The 14895-nt window shown below is 43.2% G+C and overlaps 1 protein-coding gene across 1 annotated transcript; it reads left to right on the plus strand.

Moving 5' to 3' along the window:
- Nucleotides 1-392: 392 nt before the first annotated feature.
- LOC310797095 (fizzy-related protein homolog) lies at nucleotides 393-11246 on the plus strand. Its single transcript, XM_083659385.1, has 14 exons — nucleotides 393-490; nucleotides 1322-1395; nucleotides 2091-2219; nucleotides 2434-2497; nucleotides 2872-3002; nucleotides 3155-3240; nucleotides 3619-3802; nucleotides 4082-4147; nucleotides 4442-4544; nucleotides 4643-4827; nucleotides 6188-6421; nucleotides 6549-6653; nucleotides 8963-9055; nucleotides 9253-11246. The coding sequence occupies exons 2-14, from the start codon at nucleotides 1327-1329 to the stop codon at nucleotides 9292-9294; spliced, it is 1491 nt and encodes a 496-aa protein (XP_083515511.1). The 5' UTR covers nucleotides 393-490; nucleotides 1322-1326; the 3' UTR covers nucleotides 9295-11246.
- The last annotated feature ends 3649 nt before the right edge of the window (nucleotides 11247-14895 follow it).

Consider the following 14895-nt stretch of genomic DNA (forward strand, 5'->3'; position numbering starts at 1 on the left):
TTTTGGTTCTGTGTTGTTTAAATGCCTTTACAACAGCCGGATTGCCCCCGTGGTTCTGATCGATCACCTGCAGCGGGTTCCGATTCAAATAATCCAGCACATAGTAGACGCTACCTTACAGCCAGGCTAAAATTCTGTAAGACTGAGCGAACAGTGTAATGTAAGTGTGTGTGTGTGTGGCTGTGTGTATTTTTACTATGTATTTTTTTTACTATGTATATATATTACTTTTTGGATTTCTTGAATGTTTCATGCAAATAGAAAATCTGTTTTGAGAGATTAGAGACTGAGCAAAGAAGCAGAATGAGCGACCACGTTTCCTTAGCAACGCAAAAGAGTGATTCAAAAACGGCGACGTCACATCTTTCCCATGGTCCTTAGCGCACCCCGATTGGACGTTCGGTAAAGAAAACATTTGGATTGTTTACTCCATTTTGAGAGTAAAAACATATAAAACGGCTAATCTGTGACAGGAATCCACACTGGAAAGGTACGTTGCTCAACCGCGCATAGCGAGAATAGTTTAACAGCACACGGTACGTTTTCATATAAATATAGATCGTGAACAAACAATGTTGCTAATGTGTTAGCCAGGTAGCTAGCGTTAGCTCACGTTAGTTCAGTCAGCTGGGCTAACGTTAGCCTATTTGCCTTTCTACAGTCTATGCTATCTGTTGAACGATTAACGTTAGTCGTCTGGGCTTTGTTTATTTTCAGTGTGTTGGGATCGCATTAGATATTTAATCGATTGTCGCCCAATATAGCTCGATAACTGACCGTAGGGTTTTCACACACAAATGTTGCCCGACACAAACAACATAGCCGAGATCTGGCGTTAGCTAGTGAGTTGCAGTGCAGCAGCAGCAGACAAAACCGGGGTTTAGATAACGTTAACGTTAATCCAAGTGCTACTGGAAGAGGTAAACTGGGCCCACCCCACTACAGATCGTCTAATGTCTTTGTCTTTTACGAACATAATATTTGTCCAGTTTACTCATGATTCATGAATGCATGAAACTAGTCGGCTAGACAGTCAACTGTGGGTGGTTAACATATAGCTAGTGAAGTGACCTGCATCAACTCATTAACCACCTTGTGCTGTCAGCCAGGCATATATCAGCACTTTGCTGCATTGCTGGTCAAGATCATCATCTTCAGATCAGACATATTTGTTGTTTAGACAGTATTATTGCCCAGTGCTGAATTAATCAATTCATGATTGCCTTAATAAAAGTGTCAGTATTCGTAACCTGTATGTACCATCTGCATTCAGTGAATTGCAAGATGATTTTATTGGTGTGTTGTGTTCTCTGTTTTGCAGTCATCATGGACCAGGACTATGAGTGTCGGCTGCTCAGGCAGATCAACATCCAGAACGAGAATGCCAGCCCCACAGTAAGTGAATACCCTTTTCCACACTGTCTGACCAATCCTTTATGGACTCACTGAAATGCATTGGATCTTTATAGACAAGAAGTGTTGTTTTGTTTTACTAGTTCTTTGTCTTTATAGAAGTAAGGCTCAGGTTCAGCCTCCGAGCAAGGATAGAAAATTGCACACATTTTATTTTATTATAATTAATTCTATAGGCTCAAGATTTATATCGTTGCTGTAGCAGGAAAGGGCAAGGCAGCTGGGAAGTGTGTTGCTTGTGTTTAATGGCCCTGCCATGTACAAACAGGACCGATACTATCTCTTGAAGTAATAACCATGTAAACCAACGTGCACAGGGTTTTCTTTTTGGCCATTATATTGACAATAGTGTGATACTAGCTCCTCCCAAAGAGGATTTCTAACTATCAAAGGCATTAAGATAAGGGTCAGGGTGTGTCACTCCATGTGTTAGGAGCACCAACAGTCCGACAAGCCAGTCTTGTCATTTGACAGTGTGACCATTGTTGAGTGAAAACAAGACTGACCAAATGATTGGCTTTTGTGAACGCCACCTCCTGTTGTTTAACACCTCGCACAAATACCCAAATCTGCCACTGAGCACACTGTCCTCCTGTTTGGATGTGGAGTTGTCCAGTGCCTGCTTGCGTTTGTCTCCCGCTCATAAACGCTCTCTCTCCTCCTCCCTCCTCGCGTAGAAGGCCGTAGGAGCGGCGCGAGCTCTGACACCCACCAGTTCCCCCCTGTCCTCCCCCAGCAAGCACGGCGACCGCTTCATTCCCTCCCGAGCCGGTGCCAACTGGAGTGTCAACTTCCACCGCATCAACGTGAGTCTCCTGCAATTCAATCTCCTCATGACCAAAATAACGCTGTTTTGTTTTCAAGATTCCAGCTTCAAGGCGAATGTGTTGATTATGGTTAATAAGCGAACACATGGCATTATTCGTTAACATTCTTCTTTCACTTTCTATGATCCATTTTTACACCGTAATCTGAAAGATTTGGTTGAGATATTTTTGTTTGTTTGTTTTTTTCTGACAGGAAATTGAGAAGTCGCACAATCAGAACAGGAAAACCAAAGATGGCACAACAGATAGTAATAAAGGTAAATCAATCCACTGTTATCCTAAGGAACAGATGTGCTTTTCTGTTGTCTCTGTGTATTTGGTGTGAGTGCAGTCTTGTTCCTTTTTCAGCTTATTTCCACTGGTATCTGTGTCCGACTGTCCCAGTTAAACCAGTCAATTTGACCTTCTCTAGTTTACAAAGCCCAGGGAGGCTTGTGGAAACTGGAGATAAGCACTAAACAAAGCTTAGCGAAAATTTCCCCCTGATCCTTAGAGATGTCTGAGAGCCAAGGATTGCATCGGAGAGGGAACACAGTGTTTGAATTTGATCAGATTGGACACGCAGCGTGATCTTCGTCTCCTTTTCTCATTTTCCTTCTTGCCTCATTTCTGTCTCTGTCTCTGCCTTTAGCGGACGGTCTGGCTTACTCGGCCCTGCTCAAGAACGAGCTGCTAGGAGCGGGCATCGAGAAAGTGCAGGACCCCCAGTCAGAGGACCGCCGCCTCCAGCCATCCACTCCTGCCAAGAGGAGCCTTTTTAGTGTAAGAAATGTTAATATAGCTATAACTGACATGGGAATCCTTAATGTATGCAATGTTAATTTTAGCTGATTATTTTTTTAATTCCTTAATTGATTCCGTTAATGGTAGGCATCTTTTCTAAGTAACGTTAATCATGTCTTTGTGTTTTGTAGTATTCTGTTAGTACCAAACGGGCTTTACCAGAAGAGGACGGAAATGCGGTCTCTCCGTATTCCCTATCACCTGTCAGTAGTAACAGGTAATGTGTTTTCCTTGTGCTGTCATTTCTCTAATATTACTGCTTCCATCTAGATCAGTGCTTCTCAAAGTGGGGTCCTTACAAAAAGGAAAATATTTTATTTTCAGTATAATTCCATCCATGACAACACAATGACAGAATGTATGACTATTTTGGTCATGGATACTTTCTGTAATAAAACGTCTAAAAGCAAAAACCTTATCAGATGCGACCCTGGGACAAAATCTTATCGAATAGGGGTCCGTGGTCTAATTTGTGTCAGTTTAGGGGTCCTTTATGTGGAAAAGTTTGAGAACCACTAATCTAGATGAAGACATATTCTATTCTTATCCTGCATTATGTGCCTGTATTTCTAAATTATTATGTTGTCCATTGCAGCCAAAAACTGCTGCGGTCGCCAAGGAAACCTACACGTAAAATTTCCAAAATTCCATTCAAAGTTCTGGATGCTCCAGAGCTTCAGGATGACTTCTACCTCAACCTAGTGGACTGGTCCTCCCTCAATGTCCTGAGTGTTGGACTGGGCACCTGTGTCTACCTGTGGAGTGCCTGCACCAGCCAAGTGCGTGTGATCAGTTAACTTGAGTGTATTGAGCAAACGGCAACAGAGATCACAAATGTGTAAAAAAAAAAAAAAAAAAATCTTAAAAAAAAAATACTCCAAATAGTATTTTTAGTGAAGCTCAAATCAAATTCAGAAAAAGATCTATTTACACGATTCCAGCCTTGTACTTTTCAGTGATAGCACCATGCATGGCTCATACATAATAACATGTACAAGAGGTTGAGGTTGTAATCTACCCTCATGGCTGTTTTCTTGTCCTCATCTCCATCTTTTCAGGTGACACGTCTGTGTGATCTCTCAGTAGAGGGAGACTCTGTAACATCAGTGGGCTGGTCAGAGAGGGTTTGTATTTCTTTCTCTTTTACAACCTATGCTGTTATCTTGCAGCAAATCCATGTAATTTTCTGTGTTACTGATTGCGCCTTAAGGTTATCCCCCCCCCCCCTTAAATACTCATTTAACAAGTCATTGTGCTGATATGTTGTATTATTCCCACAAAAATCAATGTACTTTTCTGAGAGATTTGAGATTTTGTGTGGGGGGTTTCGAGCCAGCCTGACTGATAAGCATACTACCACATTTGTAGACGACTCTTAGATGCTATTTGGAACTGATGAGTGTGCTGTCTGCTTTTAGGGTAACCTGGTCGCAGTGGGCACTCATAAAGGCTATGTACAGATCTGGGATGCAGCAGCAGGGAAGAAGCTCTCTGTGCTGGAAGGACACACAGCCAGAGTCGGTAAGCTGAAAGAGACGCAGGTGGAGACGGTTGCAGGAATAATATGGAATCGCCCATCACCCATCTCTCCTCAATCTGCCTCTCTCTCTGCCCTCCAGGTGCGTTGGCGTGGAATGCCGACCAGCTGTCGTCGGGGAGCCGTGATAGGGTGATCCTGCAGCGTGACATCAGGGCCCCGCCTCTCCAGTCAGAACGTCGTCTGCAGGGACACAGACAGGAAGTCTGCGGACTCAAGTGGAGCACCGACCACCAGCTGCTGGCGTCGGGTGGAAATGATAACAAGGTACACAGACAGGGCATCTCACCTGTACACCCTGTACAGGTGTACACAGGGTGTACAGGTTCTACGCAGGTCTGAAAAAGCATAACAAATGTATTTGATCATTTCCAGGTATTGAATAGTTTGGGAATTTGAAAAAGATGCCTGGAAAAGTATGGAAAATGTTGTGGTTCAGGTCCGATACACATCATTCTAGCTTTTATGTTGTAGAGTGTAGACACACTTGGAGTCCACAGTTTTTGTTGATGTGAAGAATAATGTTCAGATCGAGGGACACTCTTATTACCCAGCCACTATCAGCATGCATTATATCAGATACCCATCAAAATCACATCCAGTCAAGAACATAGGGTCTGCCTGAAATGTAGGAACCCTATATTCTAATATTTGTGGTTGTGAAGAACAATCTTCATCTACAGTGATATGACCTAGTTAGCATGCTTAAAGGAGAATTTCGTTTTTTTCCCACCTGGACCCTATTTTCCACACTGTATGTGTCTAAGGGACTCATCGTGACATTTTTTTCAAATTGGTCGAGTACTCACTGAGATAGCCTTGTTAGTCCACGTCACGTTAGCCTTGTCAATAGTGTTTGGCAACATGGAAACGACTCTATACATGAGTATTATTCTCCGGGGTTTACTGTGGGACAGAGAAAATGTGCGTATGAAGAGGCGAGAGGAGAGAGAGAGAAAGGAGCACAGCACATCGCTGTTGACGAGAGGTGAAATCCTCCGTGTTGACACAGTGCAAGCTTCCCTGCTACTCTCTCTCTCTCTCTCTCTCTCTCCCCCTCCTCGCCTGTTCATGCCCATTTTCTCTGTCCGGAGAATTCGTTCCATGTTGCCAAACACTATTGACAGTTTGAGCCTTCCCGCAGACGGCAAAACAAGCAGTTTTATTAGTGAACGTGTATTGATGATGCAGTGCAGGATTGCCCTGTGTAGTTACACTGATAGTTGTTTGGGCATATTGCTCAAGCTGTAAACAAAGCTATCTCAGTGAGTACTCGACCAATTTGAAAAAAATGTGTCACGATGAGTCCCTTAGATACATACAGTGTGGAAAATAGGGTCCAGGTTGAAAAAAAACGAAATTCTCCTTTTAAATCATAATGAACACCAGACAAAATCTTCAAAACAAATCAAGGTCTGGAAAAAGTGTTATTATATTATTTATTTATTTTATGTGTATGAACCTTGCTTGTACATCTTATGAACCACACAGCAGTACCAGTAGCTTTCAAACAGTTCCTCAAGCAGTGATGACTAAATCAGTGGGTACCTGTTGTTCCCCCCCCTCCCCTCCCCTGTCCCTCCACCCCTCTCACTTGTCTTGTCTCTCTCCACCCTCCTGCCTGCAGTTGCTAGTGTGGAACCACTCGAGCGTGCTCCCGGTGCAGCAGTACACAGAGCACCTGGCTGCAGTGAAGGCCATCGCCTGGTCTCCTCACCAGCACGGCCTGCTGGCGTCCGGCGGCGGCACCGCCGACCGCTGCATCCGCTTCTGGAACACGCTGACCGCCCAGCCGCTGCAGTGCACCGACACCGGCTCTCAGGTCTGCAACCTGGCCTGGTCCAAACACACCAACGAACTGGTGAGTCCCCAGATCTGGACGGTGCTGTCGTACAGTCAAACACATGTCTAGGTCTCTTGTTATCAATGCAGGGGGAAGGCTTAAGTCTCATGATGGCAAGTGTTTGTTTTCTTCTTCCCGCCTGCAGGTCAGCACACATGGTTATTCCCAGAACCAGATCCTGGTGTGGAAGTATCCCTCCCTCACTCAAGTGGCCAAACTCACAGGACACTCCTACAGAGTTCTCTACTTGGTCAGTAAATATGTTTTCGTAAATGTAATTTAGTCAACTACCGTAAATTCCGGACTATAAGACGCACCGGTGTATAAGCCGCGGGACCAAAATTGACTATTTTTTTCTTCTATAAGCCGCACCGGTCTATAAGCCGCGGGTGTTTTGATGTTTAATTACCATATGAAAGGGTTCGTGCACAGAGAGGAATGTCGGGAAAGCGATGGCTGTTTGGGGAAGCTCCCATTTATTAACATTTCAACAAAACAAAACAAAAGTCAGGTCACTAATCCCCAGACAAAATCACACAACAATAGGCTATATGTGCAGCAAACCTGTAACCAGAGAAGTCAAGTCACTAATGCTCGTCTTCCTCTTCTTCCTGCGTACTGAAACCACCAAAGTCCTCATCTTCAGTGTCGGAAACGAACAGGTTCAGGGTGGCTTCGTCAACCACTCTCCTCTCTCCTTCATTGTCACTCAAAACCAACGAACTCCTCTTCATCTATAGCTGTGTTTCCATTACAGTTTTTCGCAAAAGAATTGCGATATTTCTACAACTTCGACAATGTACAATTGCGACTTGTAGGCGTTTCCATTGAAGTTGCGTTTGAGTGATTCCCCGTTGCAGCAGCTGCCACAGTGATTACGCACGGGGATCTGCCCCATATCCCGTCCCCTGCATGCTCAAATCCAACCAATGGTCAATGGAAATCCCAACATGAAGTTACAATGCATATAAACGAGCCTGATTATCAATTCAAAAGAAAATGAGTCGCAAAATGTTGCTGGCTGCGTGAATGCAGTCAGCGCGACAGGCAGAGGAAAAAAGGTAGCCTAATAGCCTACAACTGGTCCGATTTAGAGATGGAGGGGGGAAAAGGCTGATTTGGTTCTATAATTGCACCTGAAACGTGTGCAATGTATTAGCCTACTCACAGTCACTGTATTCACTTCAGACAGCACCACCGCACCAGTGTGTGCTTTTCATCCTCTCATCTCGCCGCTGTGCCAAATGCGCGCACACAGGCAGCCTGCTGTCACCATGGACCGATTTCTGCCATTAAACATTATCTAATTTGCCCGGCTACGCTTTTGCACAACACTCGTCTTTCTGCTAGGTAGCGTTGCTTCAAAGTTTTCCACTTGCTGCGGAGGTTTTGACACGGCTATCGAACCTTACTTACCAAACTTATTTTCCGCTCCTTTTCCAAGGGATAATATGGGTCACATGACGTGCAAATGCGAAAAATGTGTTTCCATTACACTTTTGCGATAAACTGCTATATCGACACGTCTGAAAAACCACCTCATGATCATCTACTGCTCGTTCTCATGCTGTCGAGAACGAGCAAAGCTTTTTTTTGGTGAAAGAATCCTCCAGGGCGCTTCTTGTTAACAGTCCGAGTGAGTGGCAGGTCGAACGTCAAAGGCACTTCATCCATATTTATGATCTGCTCCGGTTCGATGGAATATTCCTTGATCTTCCTTTGTGTGAATTCGCCGAAGTTTGTGATTTTCTCCTGGTAGTCGGGGGAGGGAGTTGATGGGCTTGTGGCCGTTTGCTTACCGTAATTACCATATGTAAGTGGTCACGCACAGAGGGGATTGTCGGGAAAGAGATGGCTGTTTGAGGAAGCTCCCATTTACCGTATTACCGTAACATTTCAACAAAACAACATAACACAACACCACCGTTGTTTATTTTTACAGTGCACACAGTGTCCGCGGTGTGGTGAAAAGAGGGCAAGAGAGGAAATTAAAACAGAAGTGGATTTATAGTTAGAAAGAGTGCTAAAAAAGAGAGATTTTTTTTTTTTTTTTTTTTTTTTTCTGAAAAAATCCATAGATAAGACGCACCGTTATATAAGCCGCAGGGGCCAAAAAACGGGAAAAAAGCCGCGGCTTATAGTCCGGAATTTACGGTAAATTATAATTACAAGTCAAAACTAAAAGTGTGAAAACTAAAACAACAAACTATCAAATAAAATGTAAATCTAAATAAAATAATCGTCTTTTTATGTATGAGCAGGGTAAAAAAATAATAGATTTTGTGCGGGGATTTTTTTTGCTATTTTTACTGAATGCCACAAGAAGGCGATATCCTACTAACCTATTCTATCCTTGTTCGGCCCACATGAGAGAATGCCAGTGTTGCCAAAACTAGATCTGAAACTCATTCAAAACTAAACTAGAAACTACTGAGCCCACAATGAAAACGGACTAAAACTATACTGAATTTGAAAGAATCCCCAGCTATAATGACCGTGCTCAGTCCTTCCGAGTGTCTTCAGTGTCTTCAGTGTATTCTAATGCCAGTTGTGTTGCAGGCCATGTCGCCCGACGGAGAGGCCATCGTGACGGGAGCAGGAGACGAAACACTGCGGTTCTGGAATGTCTTCAGCAAGATGAGGTCCACTAAGGTAACCCCTCACCTCATCTCCATGCTGTGACTGCCATTTCCATCATAATCAATCCATTTCTAAATGCTCTGCTGAAGCCATTCCCTGTTGTGGCGTCCTGTGATTTGACTTGACTTTAGCAGTGTCTCAGAATATTAAATATTTCTCATAGTCCTTTCCTTCCCTCCTCACATGGCTTTTCTGTCCCCCCCCTTTAGGAGTCTGTGTCGGTGCTGAATCTCTTCACAAGGATCCGGTAGTAGGCAGGCCTCTGTACTATGGGATGGGGGGGGGGAGGTAAAGAAGAGATAGGAATAGAATTTATTACCGCATGTTAAAGTCCATTGGAGCCCAGGCTGTAGACGGGCCCCTTCATTGAGTAGTCTACAGAACCCCCCCACCCCCCCTCTCCCATAATCAGTTAGCCAAGTTGTAGCCGACGGAAGGAGGAGCCAGTGAGCATTGAGATGCACAGCCAGAGCATCGAGGACAGAGGTGTAGTCTGCTTCCTTTTGAATGATCAAACCACTGCCTCTCCAGCGTGCCCCCACAACCACTCCTCCACCAGACCATCAGTGCTCTCCAGCGTACCCCCCCTCCACCAGACCATCAGTGCTCTCCAGCGTACCCCTCCTCCACCAGACCATCAGTGCTCTCCAATGTAAAGGAGACTTTCGGGGTGCTCTCTCCCCACGTGATTCTGTTTTGTTTACAGACTGACATTGTGCATACCTGCCAAATATTGAGTTTGTCCGTTTTGAATGTCTATTTATTTTTGTTTTGTTCTGTTTTGTTTTTTGTTTTTACATATTTTTAACATATATTCTTACTAGTGTATTTGGCAGGCGACTAGGCTTATTTTGTGTGTGTAATTACTACAGTTTCTGGTCCAATCTGTGGATTGTGTTTTTACTTTGTTCCTGCCTTAAAGGGATAGGGTATGCAGAGAAATCCTTGCTTGTCTTTCTATATTTTACTGAGGAGCAAATAATGTTTCATAATTCAAAATCACATTTCCTAATCCTGTAAACATTTTTGAGAACTGTGTTTAACATAACGGATTGGACAGGTATTTGCTCTTGTTTTAAATGTTCTGATCTGTTCTTAATTGTTTCAACCATTGACATTATTTTCATTTATGAGGCTAGAACTGTTTCATAATCTCAGAAAAACAAGTATGTCATTGCATGTAGCGCATCTTAGAAGAAAATCACTTGATGTCACTTCTTGGGATAACATTGTATTTTCACAGTACATTCCTATTCCTACACCGCTTGTCACTCAGTTTTTCCCCCCCATACCTTTTTGAATTGGAATATCAGGCAAGGCAAGGAAACATAAAAAAAACTGGCTTTTCAGTATAGAGAGGCAAAGAGAACGTCACTTCCTGCTTCAGCACTGTACCAGAGATCTTACTTCTGCAATTTATTTTCCCATAGGCATCTTGTAAAATGCTTGTAAAAAGAGTTTTACTTCTTTAAACCTGCATTTTTTTACGTTTTGTTCCAAGTGTAATGTTATGCGATCTCTCCTGTTTCTAAATATATCTGTTCTGTTTGGTTTGAACAAGTAAAACTATTTTTATAAGCATTTTACGAAATGTCTATGGGAAAATAAATGGTGGATGAAAATCTCCGGTACAGTCCTGAAGCAGGAAGTGACGTTCCACTTTGGCCTCTCTCTATAGCAGCTTTAGCAAAGTGAGCAAGAACCAACCCGTGACATGCTGTCCTATGCAGGGCTTTTTGCTTTGTCCTTTGTGTCTGGTGAGATCCTTCAGTCCGCGGCACTTCTCGTCTTTGACCTCACACCCTTTCTGTGTTGAGTACAGTAAGGAATCACGCCATTGTACTTTCTTTGATCTGAAAAGGAAACTTTGATATCATTAGCAAGTGTTTGATTATAATTATTTTGATTTTTCATTTTCTCATTTCCCAGTTTGTGTGTTCGGTTGAGTGAACTTAGTGCACCACCTTTAAAGGAATGCTATTTATTTGCGCCGTGAAGTCGAAGGTTCTTGTACAGCCATGGCATGTTTGTTTACTCTCCGTGTTAACTGAGGCAAGTCGACGGGCAGTTTCAATGCTGAACTTTGTGCACATTCTTTTAAATGCCACTTCGAAAACAAAAACAATGCTGCCAACTTGAATTACCGAAAGAATGTTAACAAAGATAAAAGAAATATTTCTGTACTGAGAGATGTTGAATAATTAAATCCTCATATCTTGTATATTGTCTTTTGGCTGTTTCATTGTCTGGTAGACAAAACTCTTTGAACACCTGTAGAATCAGTCTGATGATCAGACTTATTCCTGATTCCTGTTATTATGAAGTATCGCAGGCCATATCAAAGAGGTACCCCTCAGTATGATGCTATAGCACAGGTATTTGCTGGTTATTACCACATGAAACATGGTGTTTGAAATATAATTATTGTGCTCTATTAAGAGTTATGATGTTCATTATTTTGGCTTCTACTGTAAGTACTACAGTATCGGTTTGGGTTTCCATTCTGAACAACATGCTATACGTCATCCAGTAGATTTAGCTTCCAGTGTTGCTCAACTCCCAAGTAAACACCAGAGGGAGCCATCCTTTGATCAGTTTGCAATCAATGAATGTTATGCTACACATGGCCTATTACTAGGCTGATAATCAGCATAGACCATAAGAGCACCAGCCTTAGCCAGGTTACTTTAAAGGTGAAAAACAACACTCATAGGAATACCTGTTTACTCAATTTATCATAGGCTCATGGGGAAGGTATAATATCCAGAGAGAGGTATAACACTCTTGAAGTAGCCTAGGTAAGCTTAACATGTTTTACATAGTCTCTCGCCAGACTCAAATATTACGTTGAATCGCTGCGCTCCGCATACTACATAAGTGAGTCTGTGCCAGTTAACAGCCACTGCTGGTTTTGAAGGCGGGTTGAAATTGAACGAGTGACAGGTCGTAGCACCGATGAGAGAGCGGTTCGAAAAATGTGCTGCGCCTCCCGTGTTGTCTGATCGCAAAGCCGTTACTGATTGGAGAGGACTGAAGCCATCACTGGCATAATGACTAGCCAAGTGAACAGTTCCATCCCATAACCAGCCCTCTGAGGGAAAGTGTCCCAGACCCAGAGAGAGCTCTGCAGCATGCAGTAACGTAGTGTATCAGTGTAAGAACTCTCATGGATCTGGCGTTGAGACTAGCTACTGCACAACTTTTTATACTGGCCACAAAGTGTCCTGTGGCCCCACCTTGTGCTCTGGTAGACTGGATATTTGTAGTATATTATCAATCCAATCCCACAGCATCAAGTCATAGTTGTGGCCCTTAGAGTATATGAACCAAGTGTTGATCGATCGCCTCCCAAATCTCCCTGGCGCGGCCTCTGCCATGCGGCCTATCCTAATGGCTCTTGTAAATTTAAAGTGATAATACGGAAGATTTTCATCGAAATAAATGTCTGTTAACTCACTATCTATGTGATAGTGAGTTATGTGATAGTGTTAATTCACTATCTATGTGATAGTGAGTTAACACGATGGAGATTGAGCCTATGGCCCATTGATTTTGGATCTTTGAGTTTGGATCTCACCTGCAATTACCACTCATCGCCAATAGGTGTCACCCAAGAGAACAAAACAAAAATCTTCTGTATTATCACTTTAAGCAACAAATGTTTGTTTTTTGGTCACTGTAAATAATAGCGGAAGGGTTTCATCCCAAAAATGATCCAGGTGAAGAGAAAATGGATGTTGTGTCATGTTCATTACGTAGTATTTCTTTAATACAAATGTTACAACCTGGCTCAAGGAAGTAACAAAGAGGGGAGTCGTAGGCTACGCACGCCAAAGTGAAAGTTAAAATATGAATAATTTGTTAACTGAAATCAACAACACAAATGACATTCAACAAACGAGCAGAACAAAGAAATGCATTGGTGAGGAGGACGGAGGGAGAGAGAGGCTGAATGGTCACCATCTCCGTCTGAAGGTCTTCTTAAGCCCAATCAGTACACCGCGGTCCAGGTGCACTCAATCAGCATAATGGCGACCCCATCCACCAGGCTCCTGCGAGTGACAGAACGAGTGGGAGGGTTGTCACCACACAAAATGACTGCGTCCCCTGGAGTGTTGCTATGATTTATAGACAGTGACAGCGAATACTGAATACCAGTTTGTTGTTGCTAGCAACCATTTAGTAGGAGTTGGAAACTATGAGGATTGGTTGCAGATAACCCAATATCAGGAGCGGTATGTGACTCAGCTAATATAGCCTTCTACACCAGCTTGGGGGCAGATGCTCCCCATCAAACTGAATCACAATGCAAAGTAAATAGCATGCATAGTCCATTATAATGATCAGATCACTCGTTTGAACTTAATACATTCCATCTCCTCCGTCTGCATTGTTGGAGAGATGTAACATTAAGCCCTGAAAGCAGGGAAAGAACAGAAGGGGGTGTCGGATATGCATAATCCTACGTCCCAATGTTTCTATCAAGAGGCAACATAGAGTGTACAACTAAGCTTCACCACACAGCGAGCGAGATCTTCCCCCCAGGATCCTCCCTATAAGACCCTCTCTAGTGCTGCATTGATATGAGCCTACAAGCATATTATCAAAGGAGCCAAGGCTTTTGTGGAACCTAATAGCTCCAGCTACCCAGGCTCTTCCTGGTCATTTTGCCAGAGGAATAGAAGCGCATGAGAGGGTCACTCATGTGCCTCATTTACAAATAGACAGTGGTTCTCTGCACAAGCACTGATGGGTTCCTGATGGGGGGATGGGACGGGTACAAAGTGCAGGCTATTTTTCCACACAGCCTGTAAACATGTTGTCAAACACAGGCGTAGATTTGGTTGTTGTAGAGTAGACAAGGGGGGATGTGTCATTCTATTATATATTAGAAGAAAGATGAATTGTCCCCTCACCCATACATCCACATAGTGTATTTGACCCATTCTGCATTTTCTTATTTATAAAGTTGAGTCTTATTGAAGCACATGTCACTGGCGTTGATCACAAGCACAAACACCCCTTCCCCTTCAGAAAACAACAACATGGAGCCATTTGTTTCGTTAAGGCCTTTTGACTACAAATGAGACGGCCATGATTCATGTTTTGATTGAGGTTCACCCATCAGATCATCAGATCCTCACTCGTGCATTTATGCTCCTGTTATGTACTAGTCTAAGAGATAAGCTAGCCTTTACTGATCCCACAAGTGCAAAATTCACTCCTTACAGCAGCTCAAACAAGTAGGATATATATATATATACATACACACACACACACACACACACACACACACACACACACACACACACACACACACACACACACACATAGAGAGAGAGAGAGAGAGAGAGAGAGAGAGAGAGAGAGTGAGATGGATGGATAGATAGATAGATAGATAGATAGATAGATAGATAGATAGATAGATAGATAGATAGATAGATAGATAGATAGATTTCAGATCCAGATCAGTGCGGTTCAGACAGGGCTAGATTGGCAGGTCAAGTGTAGCAGAACTTGTAACTATGACTCACAAGATGACAAATAAAGGCCTCTGTTCTCGGGATTACTTGCACCTAAATGTCACTCTTCCCACTGTTCTCTCCCAACCGACAACAGACAGCTGTCCGGTTCTGTTTGGTTCTGTACCAAAATCATATCCAACCACAGAAATCCTCTCAGATGGGGGTGGCCCTCAGACAAAATGTGATCAAGTGGGGGTCTGAGGTGTCATGTGTGGGGACCTTGATGAGGAGACCTTGAAGAAAGATCCTGCCATAAGATGATAAAGCCTGCTTTGGGCTACAAGTGACAGACGGCATTAGGTTTGAGAACATCAGTGGGCCTATCTC

This window comes from Poromitra crassiceps (genome assembly GCF_964638095.1).
Source record: "Poromitra crassiceps genome assembly, chromosome: 23".
NCBI classification, from domain to species: Eukaryota; Metazoa; Chordata; class Actinopteri; order Beryciformes; family Melamphaidae; genus Poromitra; species Poromitra crassiceps.

Bases quoted from the DNA above. Each gene is read 5' to 3' on its own strand.
- LOC310797095 (XM_083659385.1), top strand. From the start codon at position 1,327: ATGGACCAGGACTATGAGTGTCGGCTGCTCAGGCAGATCAACATCCAG. The intron at 1,396-2,090 runs GTAAGTGAATAC...CTCCTCGCGTAG, and splicing joins ACGAGAATGCCAGCCCCACA to AAGGCCGTAGGAGCGGCGCG. The intron at 4,545-4,642 runs GTAAGCTGAAAG...TCTGCCCTCCAG, and splicing joins AGGACACACAGCCAGAGTCG to GTGCGTTGGCGTGGAATGCC.